A 23,778-nucleotide genomic window follows, 5' to 3' on the forward strand; every position below is an offset into this window, starting at 1 on the left:
ACACACACACAGACACACACACATACATACACACATACGTAGATACACACATGCACAGACACACACACGCATGCACAGACACACAAACATACATACACACATACATACACACATGCACAGACACACACACGCATGCACAGACACACACACATACATACATACACACATACATACACACATGCACAGACACACACACGCATGCACAGACACACACACATACATACATACACACATACATACATACATGCACACACACACACACACACACAGACACACACACATACATACACACATGCACAGACACACACACATACATACATACACACATACATACATACATGCACAGACACACACACACACACACAGACACACACACATATATACACACATGCACAGACACACACACGCATGCACAGACACACACACACAAACAAATGCACACACACACACATACACACACATGCACAGACACACACATACACGCACACACAGATACACACACAAATACACACATACACACACACACATATGTGCACAAACACACACTAACACAGACATACACACACACACACACACACAAATGCTGACACAAAAATAACCTTCCTGGTAAAGGTAACAAGAAACCAGGGATGCCCCTACTCACCTTGGTACTCTAGTAAGTGTGTTGGGTTCTTTAACATGCAGAGGATCTCCAATACCCAAAACTTAAGGTACCCTATGAGTGGAAGGTAGTATTAACCAGAACTGTTGCTTATTAGAGTTTGATCACTTTGTCAGGGATTTGAACCCCCAGCCTTTGGATCAGGTGACTGAATCCAATCCATTTTGTTCTCCCATTTTGACAGCAATGGGGAATGGCTGACTGAACATGATTTTAAAGAAACAAAGACTGAACACTATGCTAGATATACACGAAACCAGGGTTGTAGCCAGTGCCCGTCCTTCCATCCTTTGACGGAATTTTGCAGCTGGGGACGGAAAAAAATTTGCCCATTCCGTCCTGTCTGACGGACAAAATCGATATGTATTTATTAAAAAACTGTCTCCCTTGTGTAATTTTTCACCCAAACAGATCCCATTGAACAGCATAAGCTACCAGCAAACTTTACACTTGAAAATGCCGGAACTAGTGTTTCAGAGGGTCTAGATTTCAAAATTTGCTGGGGGAGCATGCCCTCGGACCATCTAGGAACACTGCACCTTGGGCGCTCAATAGCATTCGAAATCGAGGGGATGGAAAATGATTTCAGGCTGGCTACAACGGTGCACGAAACATTACCTACACAATGTAAGATAAAAGGTGGCCTTGGTTATGCTTGCGTGGTTCCCTAAAGTAAAAGATAGGACATCTGGTGTCCATGGCCATAGCTTACAATTACTAACAAACGTACTAGTACATGATTGGATTACAGTTTGATCAGATTGAACTCGTTCCCTGCTATGGCTACATTATGGCACCAAATTTGTACTATATTCTCGAATAAAGTACGCACTTTTTTACCTTTTTAAAATTGAAAAGGTGCTACAAGTTGTTGCCAAAGTTGGGGTGCGTACTTTATTTGAGGTTACTGCACAGATAAATGGTAAGAAAAGCCTAAAATAAAGCAAGGTGGAGCTACACTTCTAGTAATGTTTCAAAACATACACATTGTTGTTGTCTTGAAGTTGTCTAAACATGAAACAAAGAAATTGTCTTAACATGATTTACATATTAAAGTGGCCTTTGCATACAATCCTTTTGAGTTAGTGACTTTGACTTGTACAACTGGTTTTGCCAGATTTCTTCTACCAGTTCTCAGTGATTTTTATAATTTGCAGCAGGCAATTCACAAGTTTATAGAGACAATGACAGTGTAAACCCAGGTTATTTTATGCACAATGACCTGGGGAAAACATCATAAATTCGAATTTATTTAGATAAAGGTCTGTTCAAAACTGGTGGAGAAGGGGTGCGTACTTTATTTGAGTTTTTCCATTTTACCTTTCAGTCACTCCCAAAGACCTGTCTAAGACTTGTCCAAAATCAGGGGTGCGTACTTTAATTGGGGTGCGTACTTTATTCGAGAATATACGGTACTGGTAGCTACAACTTACAAGGTTAGGCAGCAGGGAAAAGGATAAAAACTAGTGTCCATCTATAAACTTTTCTCTGTCATAAGATCACCATACATTTCAAACCTATAATAAGTATAATAGAATGTGCGATATACTTGAGGCATTCACGTTGATCACTATTAAGATACATCACGACCATTTCATCAATAATGCACTCTGAAGTGTGCCCACTCAATATGTAGATCTGAACATGGCACACTCTCTCCTTCCTAGCCTATCGCAAAATTGATGAGCCACAATGTACCATTAACTTAACTGAATTTACAGTACATGAAAGGAAACAAGAGTTCAAGGATCTCAAGCCTCCATGAACTATTCAGGGTTAAATTGTAGTTTATTGATTATGCAAATGAGTTTTTATTGTTGTGTCTATTGATCACGTTGAATGTGAATGTGACTAGCATATGGAAAATATAAAACTGGGAAAGCATGTAGACAAACAGCGCAGAAATAATACCTCCCTGTAATAAAAGTAGCCTCTTCCATTGACCTGATGACCTGGAATGTCTGTCATGTCTGATAAACAACTAGTTTTACTACATCTGAACTCTTCTTCCTATCAGTTCTGCTAGTCTGACCTTTGTGGTGTAACCATCCTCCCATTCACTTTATGTCACTCTACTGACACGAAACCGCATACATCCAGACAGAGTCTCTGAAGAGGCAAATAAGGTAAACAGTTGTTTACTTACCTTTGACAAATTTCATCCAGAGTCTGTTTGGAGTATGCGTTTTCATCCTGGAACAGATTGTTCAGTGCGTGCAGCGCGCACAGTTCTCTCAGCTGTTTCTCGTGGTAAACGTTACTTGTGTCTATCTCCGCCGAAACTTTGTTGGCCTTGTCCCCTCGTATACAGAACGACATCTTGTCGCTGATGTATAAGAACACTCCGAGCGCGACCGTGCAAAGTGTTGGTATGATCAACACCACGTCAAGAAGAGACCAACCAAAAATCATGCAGCTTGTCCTGGAGACTTTGCTAGGCACTTCTGAACCAACGCATTGTCGTGTCTTTAAACCAACAGCAGATCTCTTCCCATCTCCTTCCCTTTAAGACACTCTCAGCTTTTCTCCTATCTGCTTTAAGATGCTGTCAGGTCTTCAGATCCTGAAACATTACAGAATCAAACATGTATCACTAGATAAAAATATGAAAACAGTTCATTCATACGCTATTCTACTCTACTCAGGGCTCGAAATACTGTGTGCATGTGCACCCAGGTGCACCCAAAATTGGAGCTGTGCACCCAATTATTTTCTGTGGGTGCACAGGGTGCACCCAAATATTTTCTTACGTTTATGTATGGAAAGATATCAAAGCATACTAGTATACATCATATTCTTGACATCTAAGTATTAGAAAGATAATAAAAATGTCTGTCGTGGTACTTGTTTAAGAATTTGATAGCTTGTAACTAAGTTTTGCTATTAGGTTATTACTTAGATTTATGTGGTGCACCCAAAAGTTTTTTGGTGCACCCAATTTTTCAAGCTGGGTGCACCAGTGCACCTAATCCCCAAAATGAATTTCGAGCCCTGCTACTCTATTCTAAGCTAATCCGTGGAGAGCATTTGATTTATGATATGGAATTGGAAGCCTGTGTGATAAACTAGAACCCCATGTCATGCGGCAAGTTATTCGCCCAGTCCTCATCAACACCAGCATCAAACATTACCTGGTACGTACCCAGCTATAAATAGTGGTACCTCGGTACATGTATATACATACTTTTTGAAAGACACAATATACTTACAGGGCTCGAAATTCATTTTTGGAATTAGGTGCACTGGTGCACCCAGCTTAAAAAATTGGGTGCACCAAAAAAATTTTGGGTGCACCACTTAAATTTAAGTAGAATGTAAAAAAGCCTAGTAACAAAACTTAGTTACAAGCTATCAAATTCTTAAACAAGTAACATGACAGACATTTTTATTGTCTTTCTAACACTTAGATGTCAAGAATATGATGTATACTAGTATACTTGATATCTTTCCATACATAAACCTAAGAAAATATTTGGGTGCATCCTGTGCACCCACTGAAAAAAATTGGGTGCACAGTTCCAATTTTGGGTGCACCTGGTTGCACATGCACCCAGTATTTCGAGCCCTGTACTTAGATACATTTGTAGTGACATACAAGTAACATTAGTCTGATTTTGCTTTCTAGTACTTCTACGTCGACGTTAGGCTAAAGTGAAAGTAAAACTTAAGGGAAAGCAGACCTTTGCTTTTATGCTGTCCTCTTGCCCAAGGGTTTCAGAAACGTTATCTACAAAAATCATACAACTTAATTTGTCTTCCTTTCATGTTCAATAAAGAAGAAAAATACATTGGGGTGAAAAAGGTCTTTTTGCACAGGTTGGTAATTAAACGTTCAGTGCAATTGAAATTCATTTGCTGGATACATCTTCTATAATTTGGACCAACTCCATCTCCGGCAAATGAAATTGCTTATTGTAAACAATACATGTTAAAGGCGCCCAGAGCAGTTTTTGAGTCTTTTGAAATTTAACTTTCAAGACATTTTTACACACAGTAAGGTTAAATAACACTATCTCATTGCATATCGACATTTATTGAGCAAAGATGAGACGTCGTTGGGTGGTGAGAACTTATTGAAAATCTGAGCGCTGCACGTGCCATTATTTCAAATTTTCGGAACGCACGCGAACATGACAAATGAATCCCGCACGCTTCCGGAGATGTCGTCACTTGTTCGAATAAAGTTTCGATTTGCGAACGGGCGAATCAGATTCAATTCGCTCGATGACCTCATGCGTTCGAAAATCTCCGAAAAAAACGATAGTGGCTCGATCCTGTGCTGATTTATTGTAGGATATAATAAATCAAAGGGGTCCGTTTGCGGCATGTTTGTGCGTCCTTTTAAACGCTGAAAGTACGAAATAATGACACTAATGTGCTAGAATGGTGAAGTAAATGTAAATACCGTACCGATTGTCTCATCCAGAATATCCCCAATTTTAATGCACTAAAAACTGCTCTGGGCGCCTTTAATTATGCCTGACCATATAAAATACATGAGGTTATGACCACATTCTAATTTCTTCGATGGTTCGTCATGTAAATTATGCTCAAACGCATTTTTTTCTCTTTCCCCAAATAAACAGTATCCGAAGCACTAGCCCTGAAACCCTCAATCAACATTTTGGCATTTTTCCACAAACAATATCAAACCGACAGCGTTTTGCATCGATAATATCGTCGCGTGTAATTCTGCAGCTACGTTTTGCAACGCTATAAATAATTGCAACACAACCGGACATGAATCAAAACAACAACATTCTACCCAACCTACCAACACTTCATACAGCAATAACAACAACTACAACGGACTTTCCGTCTTAAAAATGGCGTTACAAAACAGCCCTCAATGTTCTTAAGGGGTTAGCTGTCCTTAAGGGCATCTTAAGACGTAGAAAATCCAGAGATTTCGTATATTACCTTCTCCAGACGAGCTTCCTCATCGTATATTTTCGTCCTTCGGTCATGCCAATGTGTACTACGTCACGGAAAATGGGTTCTTGGGATGATATCATCGTTTTGGTGACCCAACCTTTGACCCGTAAAAAACTGGACAATGATTGGTCAGATATAAAGTACTTTTCTGATGATGTCACGAAATTAGGGACCTAACCTTTGACCGACAAAAGCTCTGTGCTGATTGGTCGGTCGCAAAGCATAGTGGGACATATTTTCAGAAACATCAACATGGCGGGCAACCCAACAGTGTTTTTGTTGATGGTCAGCGGACAAATCGAGAGCGCAGAGGTATTTACGAACGTTTTGGGGCGTTGATATTGATGTGTAATATGAAAGAAGTTGTAAAGATACGACAGTGCAAGTTTGGTGTCTCCAGTAGGTAGCGTTATTGACTTATTGTGATTTCTGTTACGGTGTTTTCGAAAAGTTATTTTTCTGTTCAAAATTCGAGATCATTTTGTTTCAGTTTTGCCATGTGATTTTTTTCCGCTGCAGTTTCCCGAGTTTGATGACATCTACTGCCGATACTGCTGGGTGTACGGTCAGGATTGGGTCATCACCTCCGTGAGTAACATTTTTATTTTATTTTATTTCAAACAGTAACGTTAGTCAAATTATGTACATCTTACTGTTATGAAGCTGGTTTGGGGTTTAGCTCACTGAATCCTTTGTGCTCATGAGTACTATTGAGTAGGTATGTGTGTCAGGGTTCTCCCCAGAGAGTGGAATAAAGGAGGCCCTCCACTATACTCTCAGCCAGCTCCACTATACTATTTTTCAAATTTAGTGTGTTTCTTCCCTATTTTCTTTGTTAGTTTTGCTAAAATTAATGACAATTCACAGATTTTTGTACCAAGTGGCATCACTTTTCCAGTCAGCATTGTCTGCAAAAACTTGTGAATGAGCAATGATCAAAACAAAGGAATAACAACAGTATATTATATTTGTAGTATTTGACACCCTCTGTCATTGCAAAATGAACCCATTTTCATGAAAGTGCAGCGCGTTGGTGCGGGTTATTTTTGCCAGCCCCTCCACTATACTAAAATAATTCTGGGGAGAACCCTGTATGTGTGTGTTAGTACTGTAACACAGCTACTCATGTAGTTGTCCATGTAGTTGACAACACCAATTTGCCTGTCTTAACAATTTGATTCTAATTTTACAGTACTCATTGTATGATTTTACAGTTCAGTATCTGTGTAGCCTTTGTGTAAAAATGGTTACGATATTTTATTTTCCAAGCTTCACAAAATACTAGTAATCTAGGTTCTCATACAGAAATTTTTAAAACTGATGTTCTATTGTCAATGACAGGGTTTGGAAGATGGCATCACACAGGTGACCAAGAAAAGTCAGGATGACAGGAAGCTGTTTGTCTGGAATTTTCCCCTGGAAGTCACCTTCAAGAGCACCAACCCACATGGCTGTAAGTTTCCACATGTTATATTATAACCTGTTATACTTAAGAAAGCCAGAAAGGAATAAAAAAAACTTTCAGGACATGGCTCTTATGCCATGTTGATATGATTTAATAGATGACATCCGCATGCATCAATTTTCGACCATTTCCAAAAAAAAAAAAGAGTTTTTAACTACACCGTAAGTCGTGCAAAGCAGCTGTAAGATGAGCACATATATGCCATGAATATTGAATAAAAATATAGGAAATCGGATTCTGATGTCATGGAATGCCAAGAAGATCTGAAAGAACAAAATGGAAAAGTCTGTTATTTTGGTATACCATGTACTCTTAGATTTCAGCATGAAGGCAAATTTTTTTGCCGACCTTTTCTTTTGATTCGCATGCTTGCACAATGTTTGGGGTTCCCAGACGATGTCATCCATATGATAAATCAACATAAATGATTAAGATGAAAAACGATGAGTTGAATTCATTTGAGAAATGTAGAAATAAGCAATATATTCCAATCACATTATTGTGGTATGAAGTGAAATATAACAAAAGTTATTAAAGGTTGCAATGTTGGAGTGTAGAAATATTCAGTGTTTGATTTTTCTGGAGAAGAAGAGACATGACAGAAAGCAATATATTTCACTCACATTACTGTGGCATGAAGTGAAATATAACAAAGTTGTTTAAAGGTTTAAATTTTTGGCTCAAGAGTAGAAATGGTCAGTGTTTGATTCTGCCTGTGTCCTGTTGACTGTTGTGATATCAGTATAAAAATAGTATAGAAAAAACACCCCTTTGACTCCAATGTACACAGCCCAACATCTGAATATTAAGTGACTGCAGACCAGCCACAAGTAAGAGGCACAGAACTTTGACTTCCTCTTTGCACCGTGACCCGAGCATTGAGCAGACAGGCATCCATCGACTCTCTGTACCTTACTAACACTTCACCAGAATAGACATTAGAGCAACAGTTGAGTGTCTGTGATTGAATTCATCTAAAGAGCTGATCATGATAAGCACAACATTGACTTCCTCAGGGCCCCAGTTGGTGGTGAGCGCGTACGGTCAGGACGCCTTTGGACGTGACGTGGTGCGGGGTTACAGCTCTGTTCACATTCCCATCACACCTGGACAGTAAGTGTTTCTTATTCTTCCGGTATATTAATAATGAATGATCGTGTAAGTGAAAATATGTGTGCTATTGTGGTATGTAAGTAAATGTAGTAGGAAGATAATTATGTTAATTTATATTTATATAGATTATTTATTTATCTATATGATCATTGTGCAGGGCTCGAAATTCATTTTTGGGATTAGGTGCACTGGTGCACCCAGCTTGAAAAATTGGGTGCACCAAAACAATTTTGGGTGCACCACTTAAATTTAAGTAATAACCTAATAATAAAACTTAGTTACAAGCTATCAAATTCTTAAACAATTACCATGACAGACATTTTTATTATCTTTATAACATTTTCATGTCAAGAATATGATGTATACTAGTATACTTTGATATCCTTACATAGCGTTACATAAACGTAAGAAAATATTTGGGTGCACCCTGTGCACCCACAGAAAATAATTGGGTGCACAGCTCCAATTTTGGGTGCACCTGGGTGCACATGCACCCAGTATTTCGAGCCCTGTTGTGTATTAGTGAGAAGTAAGGTCATAGCATGTTAAAAAAAAAACTTAAATGTTATCTTCCCTTTTAGACACACCAGGACATTACCCATGTTTGTGCCAGAGTCTACTTCAAAGCTACAGAAGTTTGTCAGGTGAGTAGTAACATAGGTCAAGTCAGAAGATATATCAGGTATAATATTCTTGTACTGTACGCACAAATGTGCGGCCGCGTAGCACAGTGGTAGTGTATTCGGCCCGTGACCGAGAGGTTGCCGGTTCGAATCCACTTGCCGTGTTGCCGGTCTTGTGCCCTTGGGAAAGGCACTTTACACGACTTTCCTCACTTTACTCAAGTGAAAAATGAGTCGTCCCTCGGATAGGACGTTAAATGGAGGTCCCGTGTGTGTGGAGAGCCATACCCTATGCACGTTAAAGAACCCGCCACATGTGCGAACATCCTTCTGAGCGGATCAAACCATTCCGGCCAAAATAGGGGTAGGGAATCTCCCGAGCAGCCCTCGTAACCCCTGCTTCGCCTATTGGGTCAGTTAGTCCTCACTCATAGTGAGCAATTGGGCTGGTCTCAATCATGATGTTTCTGACCTAGGGCGAAGAGTTGCTGTTACAGTTCCAATCATGTAACCCGTAACCTTGATGTGGCCTTCAGGCCTTGTTACGTGGTGACCATTGAGTAAAAAAAAAAAAAAGAAATTACTCAAGCAAGTGGATATGAGTTTGTAGACGGACGTTTCAAGTCTCATCCGTTATTTTTCATCAGTGAAAATATAACAATATCCAGTTGCTTGAGTAATTTCTATTTAGCGTATCTTGATGATGATGGCTGTTTCTTCGTATCCGAAGATCAATGGTAGGCAGACAAGGTTGATTAGACGACCAGTCTGCCTGGCCTGCACATGACTTTTTAAGGTGAAGGAGGGGTGTGCACTCCCTTCTCCACCCTCTCGTCTACTGGCGCACTAAGTCCTACAAGGACAGAACTGTTTGCCACGTAAGACGGCCCCAGCAGATGCAGGTTTATTATTTGGAGTTTCCTTCTCCTAGGAGAACTTCCGACCAAGGATGTAAGGGGTTCCTCCTACCCCCGATCGCGCAACTCATGTGTCATGGCGGGTGCGTCATGTCCGAACATGCCACTAAGGCTTGTCTCGACCACAAAGCCCCGCCAAGGCCACTAGCCGCAGCTAGATACTCATTTACACCTGAGTTAAGTGAGGAAAGTCGTGTAAAGTGCCTTTCCCAACGGCACAAGATTGGTCACACAGCAGTCGGATTCGAACCCGCCACCTCTCGGTCTCGAGCCGAATATGCTGCCACTGCGCCACGCGGCCCCACTTGGCGTATCTTATTACCTTGATATCTTACCTTCATCAACTTTTCTTTTACTGTTACAGTAGTGTTGCTATTTTTTGGCATAACTCAAAACATACCATTGTTGTGTAATGCTTTGTGAGAATTTGTACAACTTTATAAGAAAAGTAAAATTAAAATAGATACTTCTTGCCAGAACATGCTTGAATATTATTGTTGAGTCACCATTGGATGACCTATAGCTACACTGTATTTAATAGTTTTTTATCTTCTTGTTTTCTCTCACAGTTGGTTTCTGGGAAGGAGACCAGAGTACGTTGACCCCAAAGTGGTTGCCCAGGGAGAGGGAAGAGAAGGTATGAATCCCACTTTATAATGGATTGTCCAACTTATGATAGAGAGAGACAAAAAATGTTACAGTCTATTAAATGCAAATCTGATACTATGTTACCACCTACCAAGACAGAAATGTTCAATATGTTACTATCATGTCCTGCTGATATATCTGCCTATGTCGGTCAATTTATATATAACTCATTTAAAAAACGTGACGATATTATACTATCATGAACCAGCACATAATGATAGCCTGATTGTAAATATTATATACCATGTGTAAAATAGAATAATTTAGTCTCTTAGATTTTTAGATACTAGTAACTCATGTAGTGTTCTGTTCTGTATGTATTGTATGTTCAAGTTGCCAAACACTGTATCCTCTACAGTTGTCGTGCAATAAAGTTCTATCATTTCTCCTTTCTTATCATTAAGTCAATAATTTAAAAGAAATATCTTGTATTTTTCCTACCCTACCCAGTCACTCAATGCTCAGACGCAAGTGCAAACTATTGTTTTTGTTTATTAACAGTAACAAGAGTGAGGAGTCAGGGAAAGGTGCGAGTGTCCTTCAACGTGGTCACCAAGGACATGAAGAAGCTAGGCTACGACACGACACCGACAGACGCCGGGGCATCAACGCAACCCGCGGCTACGGGCATTATACCTGGTGCCTCATAGCACTCTAATAAGGCCACACCAATTTAATTTTTTTGGTTCATTTTTTCATAAAAAATATGAAGCAAGAGGGTAAAATAAAATAAAAAATTGTAAAATGGTTGGGGTAAAGGTAACGGCTAATCCTAAACATAAAGAAAAAAAGTTTCCAGCTTGAAAAAAGTACAAAAACACTATAATTGTACAGTTACAGCACCTGTACCCACACTTTAAGGAGCTTATAATATAAAGGCCAATTTGCTACACCAGAAAGTTGGTGAATGGTTTCATTAATCGTGAAAATTTGCTGAGTGGTAATTTTTATTTTTATTTTTTTTCCAAAAAAATAGGAGCGAGCGAATCCGTGAACCAAGAAATTAAATTGGTGTGGCCTAATAGCAGTATTTTCATTTTAGAGGATTATCTTTTATACTGGCCAAGGGCTTCCTTTTTGTAGAGATAATTTTTATGTTGAATCTTCAAAAAATTTCGTGGTGCTTTATTCTTGCTCAGACCATTCCATTGCAATTTTGTGAGACCGTGAATATAAGGTCCCAGTTCCTATTACTATAGTGACTGTTATTGTTTCGACGGCGGATTCAAAACGCTGCAAAACCTCAATTTCAGTCCTATTGCAAAATAGAATGAGTCCGCAAAGGAAACTGAATTTACTGTATAACAGTAGAATTGTTGCCTTGTTTGAATAGACTTTGTCACATATATAAACTGTTTGAGAAACTGAGTTAAGATTTCGTGTGTTGGGTGTCATGAACATGTCCATAATTGCCAAAGTATTGCTGTTATTATATTATTTTTCTAGGGGCCATGTAGATTTTATTGATATATGGATGACATCCTCTAGGAACTCCAAAACTGATTCAAGCATGGGAATCAAACGAGTTGCCTTCACTATGTAATCTTTGTGGACAGGAAGGTGGATAAAAATGATAAACCGAATAGTAGATTCTTTATTTTCGTTATTTCACATCTTCTTTGACTTAAAAATTGCCGTGGCTCAACGACATTGATATCCATTTTCTGATATTTTTGTTTGCAATTTACTGCATTAATTTACTCATTTTTATGATTTACATTGTATGATTTACATTGTAATCAAAAACTTGTTATATGTATCTAAAACCAGACGACAAATATATGCAAGTGGATGTCATTCATACATTTAGATTAACATGGCCGGAGTAGAAGAATATTAAATTATAAATTATATTTTCAGCATACGTTACTTGTTCATACATTCCCCCTGTCTGTATTTGACATGTGACATATCTGCCTTTTGTAAATATTCCATTGTTACATTGTGTGTTAGATGACAAATGAGTTGGATAAAAGATTGAACTAGTATACCCATTGTTTGATTTGATATGCATAACAAGATAGATAATCATTTTCCACTGTGAACTTTGGGAAGTCATTGCTGGATATACAGTGTATAGGATTGAAAAAAGAGAACATTTTTCAATTTCACATTTGTTCGCACTGTTCAATCTCTTTAGCAAATATGCAAGTTGTCCTTCCATCTATATAATAAAAAATATTGCCAAGTATTATACACATACATTTTGGGGCTGAATGTCAACAAATATGAAGAGTTTTTATTTGCCAACCAGAGCTGTTTCTAGCTTTAATTTTCTTTCCCTCATTGTTTGCGATCCCATATTGTTAATTTCTATTGTTAAATCTAGCCTTTTTAAGCAAGGTAGAGAGTACATAGGAAAGTACATTTTTATCTGTCATCATTTGTATCGAATCTCATAATGAATTGTCTTTCTGTGCTCAATTCTTTTTGTTCATATCAAATATATATGCAATAAGATACTTTTCTAAGATAGACTAGAACCACAACTTTATTACAGACCATCCTCCTAACGCTCGGTCCCCAACGGCACTACCTTATGGGCCCTGCTGTCCCAGGCCCTACCTACGGGTATTATGATTGTCGCCACAAACAAGCTGTCAACCAATCAGAGAACAGGCCTTCCTTGGGCTTGTTGTTGTCGCAAGCTGTCTCGCAAAGGCCGCTGGGAAGCTATCAGCCAATCATGTTACGTATTACCATGACTTTGTTTGCTCACCATGCCAACGCCCGATCCCCAACAGCTGACTGCCCATATAAGGGCAAGCTCATTAATATTCATAAGCAAGTCACCCCTAATAACCGAATACTGTGGCTGATTTGTCAGGGTTGATATCATAGGCTTTGCCGTGATTGTCAACCCTGAGTGTGAGGGTGTTACAGACAGACATGGATTAGTACAATTAAGGAGGTTAAAACCTTGGTACACTTTTATAGTGTTAAATGTGTATGAGCATAAACCTTTGAGAGAGAGAGAGAGAGAAATGGTTTATTGAATAAAAAACTGTTGCAGCCTAACGGCTGAATTGCAATTTTGTACAATGATCACAAATTTCACATATACGTAATATATATATATATCCAGACATTTTCTCATAGACTGTCCACAGATAATGGTAAGTTAAGATTTTTCAAGAAACTGAAGAAGGGATACTCAATGGAAACTTATTTAACGTTACTAGATAAATTCGAGGCCAGATCGGCAATGTGCAAACTTAGAATTAGCGCCCACCCCCTTGAAATTGAGAGAGGGCGGTACATGTAAAGCTACCTGTGGGCGAAAGAACCTGTAACAACATATTAAATACGCTACACTGACATGTCTGATTCCTTTAAAAAACACTACAAGTTTCCATTGAGGAGTCTGACGCAATAGGGGAGAGTGCTGTTACTAAACCGTGACGTCCTACATTTGAAACTGGTGTAGCTGGCATTATTCCTTAAAGTTCTGTTGTGGACTTCCCCCCGCCGCAATGGGAGCCATGAACTGTATCTGCTAGAGTTCGCAAGAGAGTGCGCATATCTAAGACATAGATAAGTCCCTTCTAGAGTCCAGACGACTGAGTCCTAGATCCTGTTGTGCGCAGAGCAGACTCATAGGTGACGTACTTTGCTTTGCCAATCCATATTGATTTAATTATGGGGGCGCTTATAATACAAACTAAGCCACATTATACAAAATGATACCAAAAAGGTAACATTTGCAAGCAAATTCATAATGATTACATTCACTTGATCACGTGCTTCAGTGGTCCTCAGGTCTGATATGTATCAATGGTTTATTCATACATATATACATATACATACAAGGACATACTGAAACAACGTTGCAGCCTCTTATACATTGCTGTAAACCTGGCTGAATTAAGTTAGTCTCAGTCTTTAAAAAAATCCTGATATATACAACATAACATACTAACAATAGTCGGTCCGCGCCAAGGCAAACATTACCAGCAACCAACATTTCCATGTAGTGGTAATAAGACATTGAAAACAGGCTATAAATCAGTATTTAAGAGTGCGGACAAGTATGGAATAGCACTATTTTTGTACCTATCATATCTGGCAAAAGGTATGCTAAGCTCGAGCCCTCGTTTTAAATATGCCCACTGTGGTAGGGCCAGAGAAGAAAATTGACAGTGAAAGCAACAGAAATAATCCCCAAAACAAGGAAAGACAGTTTGTTGAGGACCCTCACTGCCCTGGCTTGCTTCCTGGCCGTTTCCTTGCTCCTACAAGAGTTCCTCTTGTCCTCGCTCAGAAGGTGGATATCAGTGGAGATGTTCTGGAGAAGGATCTTGATGTCTTTTGGAACTGTTGCGTGTTGGTGTGTCTCTCCACTTGCTGGAGTTTCCGTACCTATACCAAAAGTTGAAAAAAAAAACTAGGTTGGTGAATAATTTCGGAAGTCTTTTTGCAACTTATGATCCCCTGCTCAGTGAGTCACATGTTTTATCTGCAAAACGTGATGTCACGGCTGCAGTGGATTGTTCAGTCCTTGACAGACTGGTGCTGTCGAAAATTTGGGTGAGTCCAATTTTTGTGTTGGATATTACAGTTAAACTAGTTAAACAGTAAAGAACAAATTTCTATATTCCTAAAAACGTATACGTAAATATTTGCAAGAAATTTCGGTGACTATCACGTTCATACAATAATGCAATGACTGATGTCAGTGCGAATTGCAGCGACACCTAGCTTTACGTTTGGGTCCGCATTTGTAACACTGCACTGCAGTGACATCCAGCTAGGAGTCGCTGCAGTACGAAGTAGAACCAGTCGTTATTGCCCATTGAGGAAGGTCTCAGACAGTCACCGAAACGTCGACTTTTGTAAATACTGTAAATATTTGTTACACATTTACAGAATTAGAAAGATTGATATGCCACATATATTTAACTTTTATCCACAATGCGTAATTGTGCCCATGTCTATCTTAAGCTACTGTCACTGTCACACATTCATGACTTTGCTCTCGACCACTCCCCAACCACGGGAATCAGGACGACTCGCACCATTACTAACTCGGCCCATTGAAAATCTGGTCAACTCGGACCACCCCCCTGGTCAACTCGGACCACCCCCATATACCAGTCAGACCGAATTACTTATCTTTTGAAAAAAAAAAGTTAATTTGACATTTCTTCGTACATTTGTAATTGTACTAGTATTATAAAGACTGTCCCCAGCTGCTACTATTAGAACGTCAGAAGTTTCCTGGTCATACAGAGTGGCGGTCCTTTGATCTAGTATCATATGTGCCGCGGGCGCCAGCGATATTAAAACAAAGTGGACACGGTCGGCTTGAAAAAAAATCTAATTAATCTTCAACAAGAATGACTCGTACTCTGATCAATACCCACATCTCATTTGTCTAAAGGACAAGTAATGATAAAGTTTACTACTGTCCTCTATTAGAAGCGCCTCACACCTAACCACGTGTCCACACACACTGCGTATTTCGGGGTCAACGACCTAATGTGCGCCGCCTGGAATGCCGAAAAGTTCCGATGAATTACACAAGCCAATCAATCCAACCTTCAGTTTTCTAATTTCACAGTATATACATATAAAACTAGTGTTGGGGATTACATTTTCGAAAAAAAATCAATTAAATAGCTGTCCAGGGGGGATGGTCCGAGTTGTCCCGGCAGATGGGCCGAGTTGACTGGGCCGACTTGGTAATGGTCCGAGTCGTCCGACATTTCCAACCACGGTTGGCACCTGGTATGGAGGAGACTTAAATCCACCCTACTCTAGGTCATCTTCTCTCCTCTGATCCCAAAGAAACAGAATATTACTTTCCCGAGGTAATTAACAATATTCATAGTTAACAAGACGCAGACGATCGCGACGTCTATTAAAGATAAGTTGGCAACCTTGCCAACCACCTCCCAGTCCAAATATAGCCTTGCTTACGGCTATCAAGCTCCCAATCATGGTTTGGACAAGGTTGTGAGGCCATGGTTTGCTATGCGTAACAGGGGCTTTAGTCCCCTTGTTTTTATAGCAACAAAAAAAAAAGTCTGCATTTCGTAACGGTTCAGCAGGTAGACGAATGTAAAAAAAATTATACCCAAAGTCGCAACGTCGATGTCATGGTCTTGTTCGCCATTTGGTTGCTTTGGGGTGTTGCCGTTGTCACAAGCCGGTTCAGTGCGGTTTTCTTCTTCAAACATAATTTTTGCCAGATACACCAGAATCACCTAGTACAGGAAAAAAGACCGTTAAAAAGACTTTGACATCATAACAATTTCATACGCTATTACTTTACACAAAGTAAAATGAACCTATACTACCCAGACGATTTCGTTCAGATACTTCTCAAGTTGAATTGATCCAAAGTCGATGTCACGTGATCTGAACGAAAGTGTGACGTCAGCAACGGGTAAAAGGTTCTTTGGTAGTCAGTATCGCCCCCCGCCTTGGTTCAAATTCGAACAAATTTTACTTTATGATGCTCCAGGGTTCTCTTTTTTTTAATGGTTAACCTTGATTCACAGAGAAATAGAATTTTATAGACGGACTGTATGTTAATGAATGAATGAAAATACGTCATAAATTATCCACCTACCGTCTCGACCCAAGGCCCCATAGGCTTCCTCCTTGTGCTAATGTGTGTGAGTATCCCGGCATTGATAACGGACAGACTTGTAACCACGATTACCACCACGTAGTACCGAGCTGGAAGTAAGAAAAAAAGTTCAGCGTACACTGGCTTAATTTTATGAAGGAAAAAGAAAGCAAGTTTGAACTCTTTTTCTGTCATGTTACTTACAGTTACAGCATGATTCTGCCAATTCCAAGGAAAGAAACTTTGTCTAACGTCTATTCTGTACATTGATACATAATTCATATTTTTCTACATGAATGTAAAGAGGATAGCCAGACTTATGCCAGTAAGACATGAAGAAAGCAGCACAAAATAGAAAGCCAAATAAGAACGCGTAGAATTTATTTTTTGGGGTTGAGTCCAAATCAAACTTGATGTTGGTTAGTTTAAGTTTGATTTTTCGACTATGCCAATTACCAACACAGATGAACTTTCATGCTAAGAACGCATAAAGCACGTAAAAATACAGCCGAAGCCGAACCTCTGCTTTGAGAGTAGGGTTTGTCGTACAGCCTTTCAAATGTCATTTTCTCTCCAATGTGTCAAGGTTAGAGAACTGTTCTTTTTAGTTTTCTTGTCCCTTTCCAGTGAAAAATGCAAACTAGCATGAAAATGGTGACGCCCTTCCAATCATACACCAGTCCCAAAGCATGACGGGAAACAAATATGGCGGCGCTCATGAGCGGGAGCTAAATCAAGACAGGTTTTGCCATGCCATCGACAACTTGTGTTAAAATCTTACTGATGAGCGTGAGATCTCCAGTAACAGGCAGCGAGTTGATGATGGTGAGTTGTAGGACCACCAGGGCCAGCAGTATTGTAATGCTCATCTGAAGCCGCACGGGGGCGCTGGGAGGCAGTAGATAGCCAGACAGCACTATGGTCATCAGCAGTGCGCATGGCAGGAACATCACGAACAGATAGTGATCAAACATCCTGTGGAATAGGAATGTATATTGATTAGCTAAATTTCGACGACAATGCAAAACAGGGATGTGGGCAATGAACTGTGTATTGAATATTTGTTACCGCTGCTATAAAGTATATAAAGTACTAGAATATAACATTTTAAACTAGGAAACTAAGGTTAGGAATCTACATATGAAACAAGGAAATGTACTTTTCAAACGTTCATTTCTAAATGCTGCATTCATAATCCTTTTTTCCAAATATTGTGCTCATAACATTTTTTCCAAGGGTCCGTGAATAGTTACGTAAGTATGTTACTGGATAACAACAAAATGTTAAGATCGACATTTCGGTGGCCGTCTTACACCTTCGTCAGGGCAATGTTAGTAATGCTTGCTCTGTTATGTACTGCAGGTAGGCGTCGCTTCAAACAGATGCGGTCACAAACGTTAAGTATTCGCACATACATAAAGAGAGATAGGTAATTTGAGATAGGTAATTCATGCGATCTTTTCATCCAAAGCTCTGTTGTAATTTTACCTCCTTATTTGCCAAAAGGCAAAAAAGCAGTTACTCAAGCAACTGGATGAGATTATGGAAACGGTAAGACGTTTCAGATAGCAACCACTATCCTTCGTCAGTGACACTGAAGTGAAACTTTTATACCCTAACCATGGATGCAAAAGACCTGAAAACAATGTTAGATGTCCAATAGGAAACAAGATAAGACAAAGCCAAGATGAAGTCAAATTTTGATTCCAGTATAGGAAATAAAGGTAAGGCAAAGTCAATCTGAAGTCAAAAGATAGTGGTTGCTATCTGAAACGTCTGGCCGTTTCTAAAATCATATCCAGTTGCTTGAGTAACTGCTTTATGGCATATCTTATTACCTGGATTGACTTACCTCTTGATTGTAATGGTACATTCCAAGGTGCTGTAGCCGTGTGGGTTGTAGGTGTGATATGTCAGCTGTGGGCGGATGTTGTTGTCTATCAGAGCCCACTCTACGCTCTCCGTGTAGTGTGAAGGGACCACCAGGGTGGCTGACTGGTTCACAAGGACCAGCTCAGTCTCATCATGGTTCCATGGTCCGAATATGAGTCTGCGGGTAAAAGCAAGCTTTGGTTGGCTGTGTTATGCTAGTCAGAATTGGCCAGCGGGTTTATGCGAGACCCCTATCGAAAACTGAAAGGCCGTATTCTCTGATTGGCTGACAGCTGGTTTGAGGCATCGTCCTACGCAGGGATATCCAACAGCCAAACCGCCTGGCTGGATGTGCCCTGCTCTCTCAACCGTCACTCTTAGTTCCTGTGGACGTCCCCCCAAACCAGCTGTCAGCCAATCAGAGAATAGGCTTTCTGTTTTCAAAAGCTGTCTCCGGTATGTAGAGGGATAACCTGATTAATATTTATAAGCAGGGTGGTCAGGAACTATGAGTGACGGTTTAGAAAGCAGCGTACACCCAGACAGGCGGTTTCGCTTTAAGATGTCACTGCGTAGGAGGATGGGCGAAGGTGTAACGAAACTCTCTTACGTGCATGTCTGTGTGTCAAACGGGAAATGTTGGAGCTGTAGGCGGCAGGAGCTGTACAGGGTGCCCGGGTGAACGGCGAAAACCCGCCCGTCTGAATATACATGTAGGTCGTCCAATGGTTTCAGGGCGCCTTCTGTATCGCCAGCTCTGTAATAAAGCGAAGACATCGACTTGCACACTTCCCATAATTCACAGTGCCAGGGATACGGATGTAGTGACCCGTGAGGTCATCGGGGGAAACCAACTAACAGCTACAGTGGTTAGTGCTGGCTACTTTATACTTCTGGCCTCAAAACTTGTAAAATTCTCAGCTCTAATAATAACTATATTTGTCGTACAACTCATTAGTTTATATGCTTTGTCGCCGTCGTACTAAGGGTTTTAGCTGGTTTCACCCTGGTTTCGCACCCTGGACAATGGTGGTAACATCCATATCCGTAACCCTGGCGTGAAACCAGCTAAAACCTTAAGTACAACGGCGGCAAAGCATCTAAACTAATGAGTTGTGCTACTGTTATTAGAGTTGAGAATTTTACAAGTTTTGTGGTCAGAAGTATAAAGTAGCCAGCACGTTAAACCACTGTAGCTGTTAGTTGGTTTCCCCCGATGACCTCACGAGTCACTACATCCGTATCCCTGGCACTGTGAATTATGGGAAGTGTGCAAGTCATGTATTCAAAATCTACGAAACAGCCCAAAGTCAGTGGATATATCGTCCTCATTTTTTTTTCATCCTGCTGGGTAGAAATGACTTTAGTGTCTTCATTACTGAGAAAAAAAAATAGCTGTAAGCACAGTAGACGTAAACTTCAGTTTCAAACGTCACAACCAAAAGCAGTACCGAACGCGGTCTCGCTCGCCAAGCTCACGTCAGACATGTTCTCTCGCGTGAGTACATTCAAAATGGCGACCGTATCTCAGGAATGAGGTCTATTCTATTCACTAACAGAACAACCGGAAAGTATATACTTTACTTGTTTTGCAGGTTTATTTTCGGCGTCCATAAGTCCTTGGAGGGAAAGCTAGCTGACGCCATCCCACCAAAGTCCTCTGGATCCCACATCATATAGTCATCTTTCCAGGACTGTAGCAAAATATAGTAGTTTTGTTGCAACTCAAATTTAATTTTCAGTGTAAGCGGGCTATCATATTTTTTTGTGATATTGTCTTGTAAGATTTTCCTCCCCCTCTCTCTCTCCCTCTCCCTCTCTCGCCCTCTCCCCCTATCTCTCTCCTCTATCCTCTCTCTCCCTTTCTCCCTTTCTCTCTCTCTCTCTTCTCTCCCTCTCCCCTTTCTTTCTATCCTCTCTGTCTCGCTTTCTCTCTTTCTCTCTCTTCTCTCCCTTTCCCCCTCTCTCTGTCCTTCCTTCTCTCCCCTCTCTCTCTCTCTCTCTCCCTTTCTCCCCTCTCTCTCTCCTTCTCTCCCTCTCTCACTACTCTACCCCCTCTCTCCCTCTCTTTCTCCCTCTCTTTCTCCCTCTCTTTCTCCCTCTCTTTCTCTCGCCCGGGACTTCTACCGAAGACCCACATCGTGAATAAAAAAATCTAAAAGAAGATGGGCTTTTAAAAAGAAGCGTGCTTACACGATTACATACACTTCGATCAATGAAAAATCAACACATTTTTTACATTATGAAGTCACGAATGTGACCTACATCTGTTAATCTGCTTTGTCACAATCATCAATAAATAAACGAAGTAGCGATTTTGGATGGTGAAAAAAATCTGTCACTAATTATGATTCGTCGTCGTAACATCAATTATTGAAAAACAAAGCCTGTGTCGACATACTGTAAATGCAGAAATGTTCTCGGTGTATCAATGTTCGCGGTTTTCGCGGAGGCCGCTTCACCGCGAATTTAAAACCACCGCGAACATTTTCCCATAACAGTAAGAGACTACAGTGTATGGTGCTACCGCGAAATTAAAACCACCGCGAAAAGTCCATTTTCCCGCTACCGCGAAATTAAATCCCCGCGAACTTAAATGCATTTACAGTATAATTGTTAAGTGGGATAACCATGAAACATTGAAAGTTTCTTTGCAGGCCATTCCACTTCAGTGACTGCTTCTTTGGCGTTCTCCTATGAGCCTATATCTACTGGCGTGCCAGGCATGTGTTACTATGCACTAGTGCGGCGAGGACGGAAGCCGAGTTCAAGCATTTTATTTATTTATTTATTTATTGCCAATGATACAACTCATTACATGGATCTACCTAGGCAGCTTTGGGCTGGTAGCGGCAGATCCACAGAGATACAGACGAACATACATCATCGGTCGACGTGATCGCACATGTTCGCACATGTTTACACACGACGGGGTTATACCGCCCCTTGCGGGGTGACATACCCTTTCATATGCGCCAGGTCTCCCGTCCGGGTGAATGATGTAAATCACCGTGAGCCGAAGCTAGGTACTCATTTTCACCTGAGTATAGTGAGGAAAGCCGTGTTAAGTGCCTTTCCCAAGTGCACAAGATCGGTAACACGGCAGGCGGATTCGAACCCGCAATCTCTCGGTCACGGGGCGAACACGGTCCCGCTACGCTACGCGGTCCCACATGAGTTCAAGCCTGAGTATTGCCCGTCCGCCCTGTACACGTGCCTCATCCTCTTTGTTGCATCTCATACGAAGGAAAATGCGGGTAGTGCTAGTAAACATTAAGGACATAAAACGGTATCCAGGTATGAACTGTTGCGAGACAAAAATATGCGCCATTTTGATTCCCTCGCAATAGATACTCATTATCCTGCAAGCTCCACGGGCGGGCTGCTATGCTTTCACCTGTGTGTCTAAAGACAACAACCGTCACCGTAGCGAAGCGTCGCACGACGGTATAACGTGTTACAAGGTGAACCACAGCAAACAGTTTACAGTTTCCATTGTAATGTAAAATATGACAGTTCTAATCACGAAATTAAATCCCGCCAACATTTCCTCTTTTACGGTATATCATCTTAAAACAATCTTATATAAAACAATCTTATAACGAAGAAGAATATCTTAAGATAGTAAATGTACGCCACAGATCGTCCGTTAAAAAACTAAGAATCAGTTGTCACAAATTACGAATCGAATCAGGAAGACATAACCAAATTCCTCTAGAGCAAAGAATCTGCCAGTTTTGTAGTTTAGGCAAAGTAGAAGATGAAGTACATTTCACTGTGGATTGTCCTTTGTATGATAGCGATAGGAGCATTCTATTTGACTATGTGTTAAGAAAATATCCCCACTTCAGATACTTGAACAGTAAGGAGAAATTTATATTCCTGACAGCTATTGATAAACCAACTCTAACCAACCATACAGCTAGCTACATTTACATGTATACAATTACCAAGAAGCGAGAGGAAGTCGAATGTCCTTGAATAGATTAGACGTATATATGCATATACAAATGTGTATGATTGTTCCCCATTGTGTACATGTATATGGTTGTTACCATGTGACCTGTACTTAGCCAAAATGTGCAATAAAGGTCTTCATTCCATTTTATTATTAATGAAATGTCACGCTCACCATGTCTATCGACAGCAGTGTCGTCAGGACCTGATCGCGTTCGCTCTATAGAAGAGAGAAAACATGAATAATTAATATGAACCATTATCCCATACAATAAGATTCGCCATCCAATTTGTCTAACACCATATTTGTTGTATGGCTTTTGAACTCAAATGTCGTTAAAAATAACTTTGATATGAATGAATGAATTTACTGCTCAACAATCAAACAAGGTACAATGAATGGCAACCAATAACAACTAATACTAGCTATACAGACAATGGTACTACGAAGCTACATACAGAACAACAAAATATTATCGTTAACAGCAAAGTTAGATACGGGTGTGCAAATGTTGAATTTGGAGCTGTTTTTTTTAATGTATATAGATATACAAGGAATTCTACTACTGAAATAGTTTCTGACTAATTTTGAGGAACGAACTTTGTACGTACTTTGTACAAAGACATGATATTGAAAATTCGATATCATTCTTTATCATGAAACGATTGTTTTAATAAGGATGTCCCTGTAGCTCAACTGGTAGTTTTATTTTATGATTATTATTTATTAATTTAATAATGTTTCCTAATTTCCGATTCTTGAATACCACGGAAAAATTCATATTTCTCATGCAACTAGATAAACCATACATTATTGATTCCATCTGTCCTTATGTTTATAACTGTTTTAAGAAGCGAGAAGAAGTTGAACTTGTACATGCTAGAATGTATTAGCATATGTAGAGATGATAAGATACCTTCTTGTCAAAATTGTACCTTGTCACTAGCGCTACGACCTGTACTTAGCTTGTTTGAGCACAAATGTACAATAAAGGTCATTCATTCATTCATTC

General features: G+C 40.0%; 3 protein-coding genes across 4 annotated transcripts in view; 1 reads left to right on the forward strand and 2 right to left on the reverse strand.

Annotated features, from left to right (window-relative positions):
• Positions 1–5,716, reverse strand: part of LOC118429589 (josephin-1-like) — an 11,514-nt gene extending 5,798 nt beyond the window's left edge. Inside the window, exons 1-2 of the mRNA XM_035840133.1 lie at positions 5,582–5,716; positions 2,808–3,224 (exon numbers count right to left, since the gene is read on the reverse strand). Coding sequence (XP_035696026.1) covers positions 2,808–3,073 — 266 coding nt within the window. The 5' untranslated portion in view covers positions 3,074–3,224; positions 5,582–5,716. The remainder of the gene's footprint in view (positions 1–2,807; positions 3,225–5,581) is intronic.
• A 30-nt stretch (positions 5,717–5,746) lies between these two features.
• Positions 5,747–12,581, forward strand: LOC118429590 (B9 domain-containing protein 1-like). 2 transcript variants are annotated; one of them, XM_035840134.1, is made up of 8 exons: positions 5,747–5,908; positions 6,116–6,184; positions 6,938–7,049; positions 8,078–8,174; positions 8,756–8,818; positions 10,284–10,351; positions 10,864–11,023; positions 11,385–12,581. In XM_035840134.1, exons 1-7 carry the CDS (start codon positions 5,849–5,851, stop codon positions 11,010–11,012), a joined length of 618 nt encoding a protein of 205 aa, XP_035696027.1. In that variant the 5' UTR covers positions 5,747–5,848; the 3' UTR covers positions 11,013–11,023; positions 11,385–12,581. The 2 variants fall into 2 exon arrangements, with proteins under 2 accessions (XP_035696027.1, XP_035696028.1); XM_035840135.1 differs by having other exon boundaries at positions 10,864–11,020; positions 11,382–12,581.
• A 1,877-nt stretch (positions 12,582–14,458) lies between these two features.
• LOC118429348 (neuronal acetylcholine receptor subunit alpha-9-like) lies at positions 14,459–19,851 on the reverse strand. The gene is made up of 6 exons (XM_035839830.1): positions 19,814–19,851; positions 18,789–18,986; positions 17,718–17,911; positions 16,937–17,046; positions 16,439–16,568; positions 14,459–14,721 (listed from the first exon to the last, which is right to left on the reverse strand). The coding sequence occupies exons 1-6, from the start codon at positions 19,849–19,851 to the stop codon at positions 14,459–14,461; spliced, it is 933 nt and encodes a 310-aa protein (XP_035695723.1).
• Positions 19,852–23,778: the final 3,927 nt, after the last annotated feature.

Source organism: Branchiostoma floridae, chromosome 13 (genome assembly GCF_000003815.2).
Source record: "Branchiostoma floridae strain S238N-H82 chromosome 13, Bfl_VNyyK, whole genome shotgun sequence".
In the NCBI taxonomy this organism is placed as follows: Eukaryota; Metazoa; Chordata; class Leptocardii; order Amphioxiformes; family Branchiostomatidae; genus Branchiostoma; species Branchiostoma floridae.

Excerpts from the sequence above, each read along its gene's own strand:
- LOC118429348 (XM_035839830.1), bottom strand. The coding sequence starts at position 19,851 with ATGGATGTTACCACCATTGTCCAGGGTGCGAAACCAGG. Across the intron at positions 17,047-17,717 it reads TGGAGATCTCACGCTCATCA|CTCGGTACTACGTGGTGGTA; the intron begins GTAAGATTTTAA and ends TCTTACTTCCAG. Across the intron at positions 14,722-16,438 it reads CATCGACGTTGCGACTTTGG|GTACGGAAACTCCAGCAAGT; the intron begins GTATAATTTTTT and ends CTTTTGGTATAG.
- LOC118429590 (XM_035840134.1), top strand. The coding sequence starts at position 5,849 with ATGGCGGGCAACCCAACAGTGTTTTTGTTGATGGTCAGCGGACAAATC. Across the intron at positions 5,909-6,115 it reads GACAAATCGAGAGCGCAGAG|TTTCCCGAGTTTGATGACAT; the intron begins GTATTTACGAAC and ends TTTCCGCTGCAG. Across the intron at positions 8,819-10,283 it reads AAGCTACAGAAGTTTGTCAG|TTGGTTTCTGGGAAGGAGAC; the intron begins GTGAGTAGTAAC and ends TTTCTCTCACAG.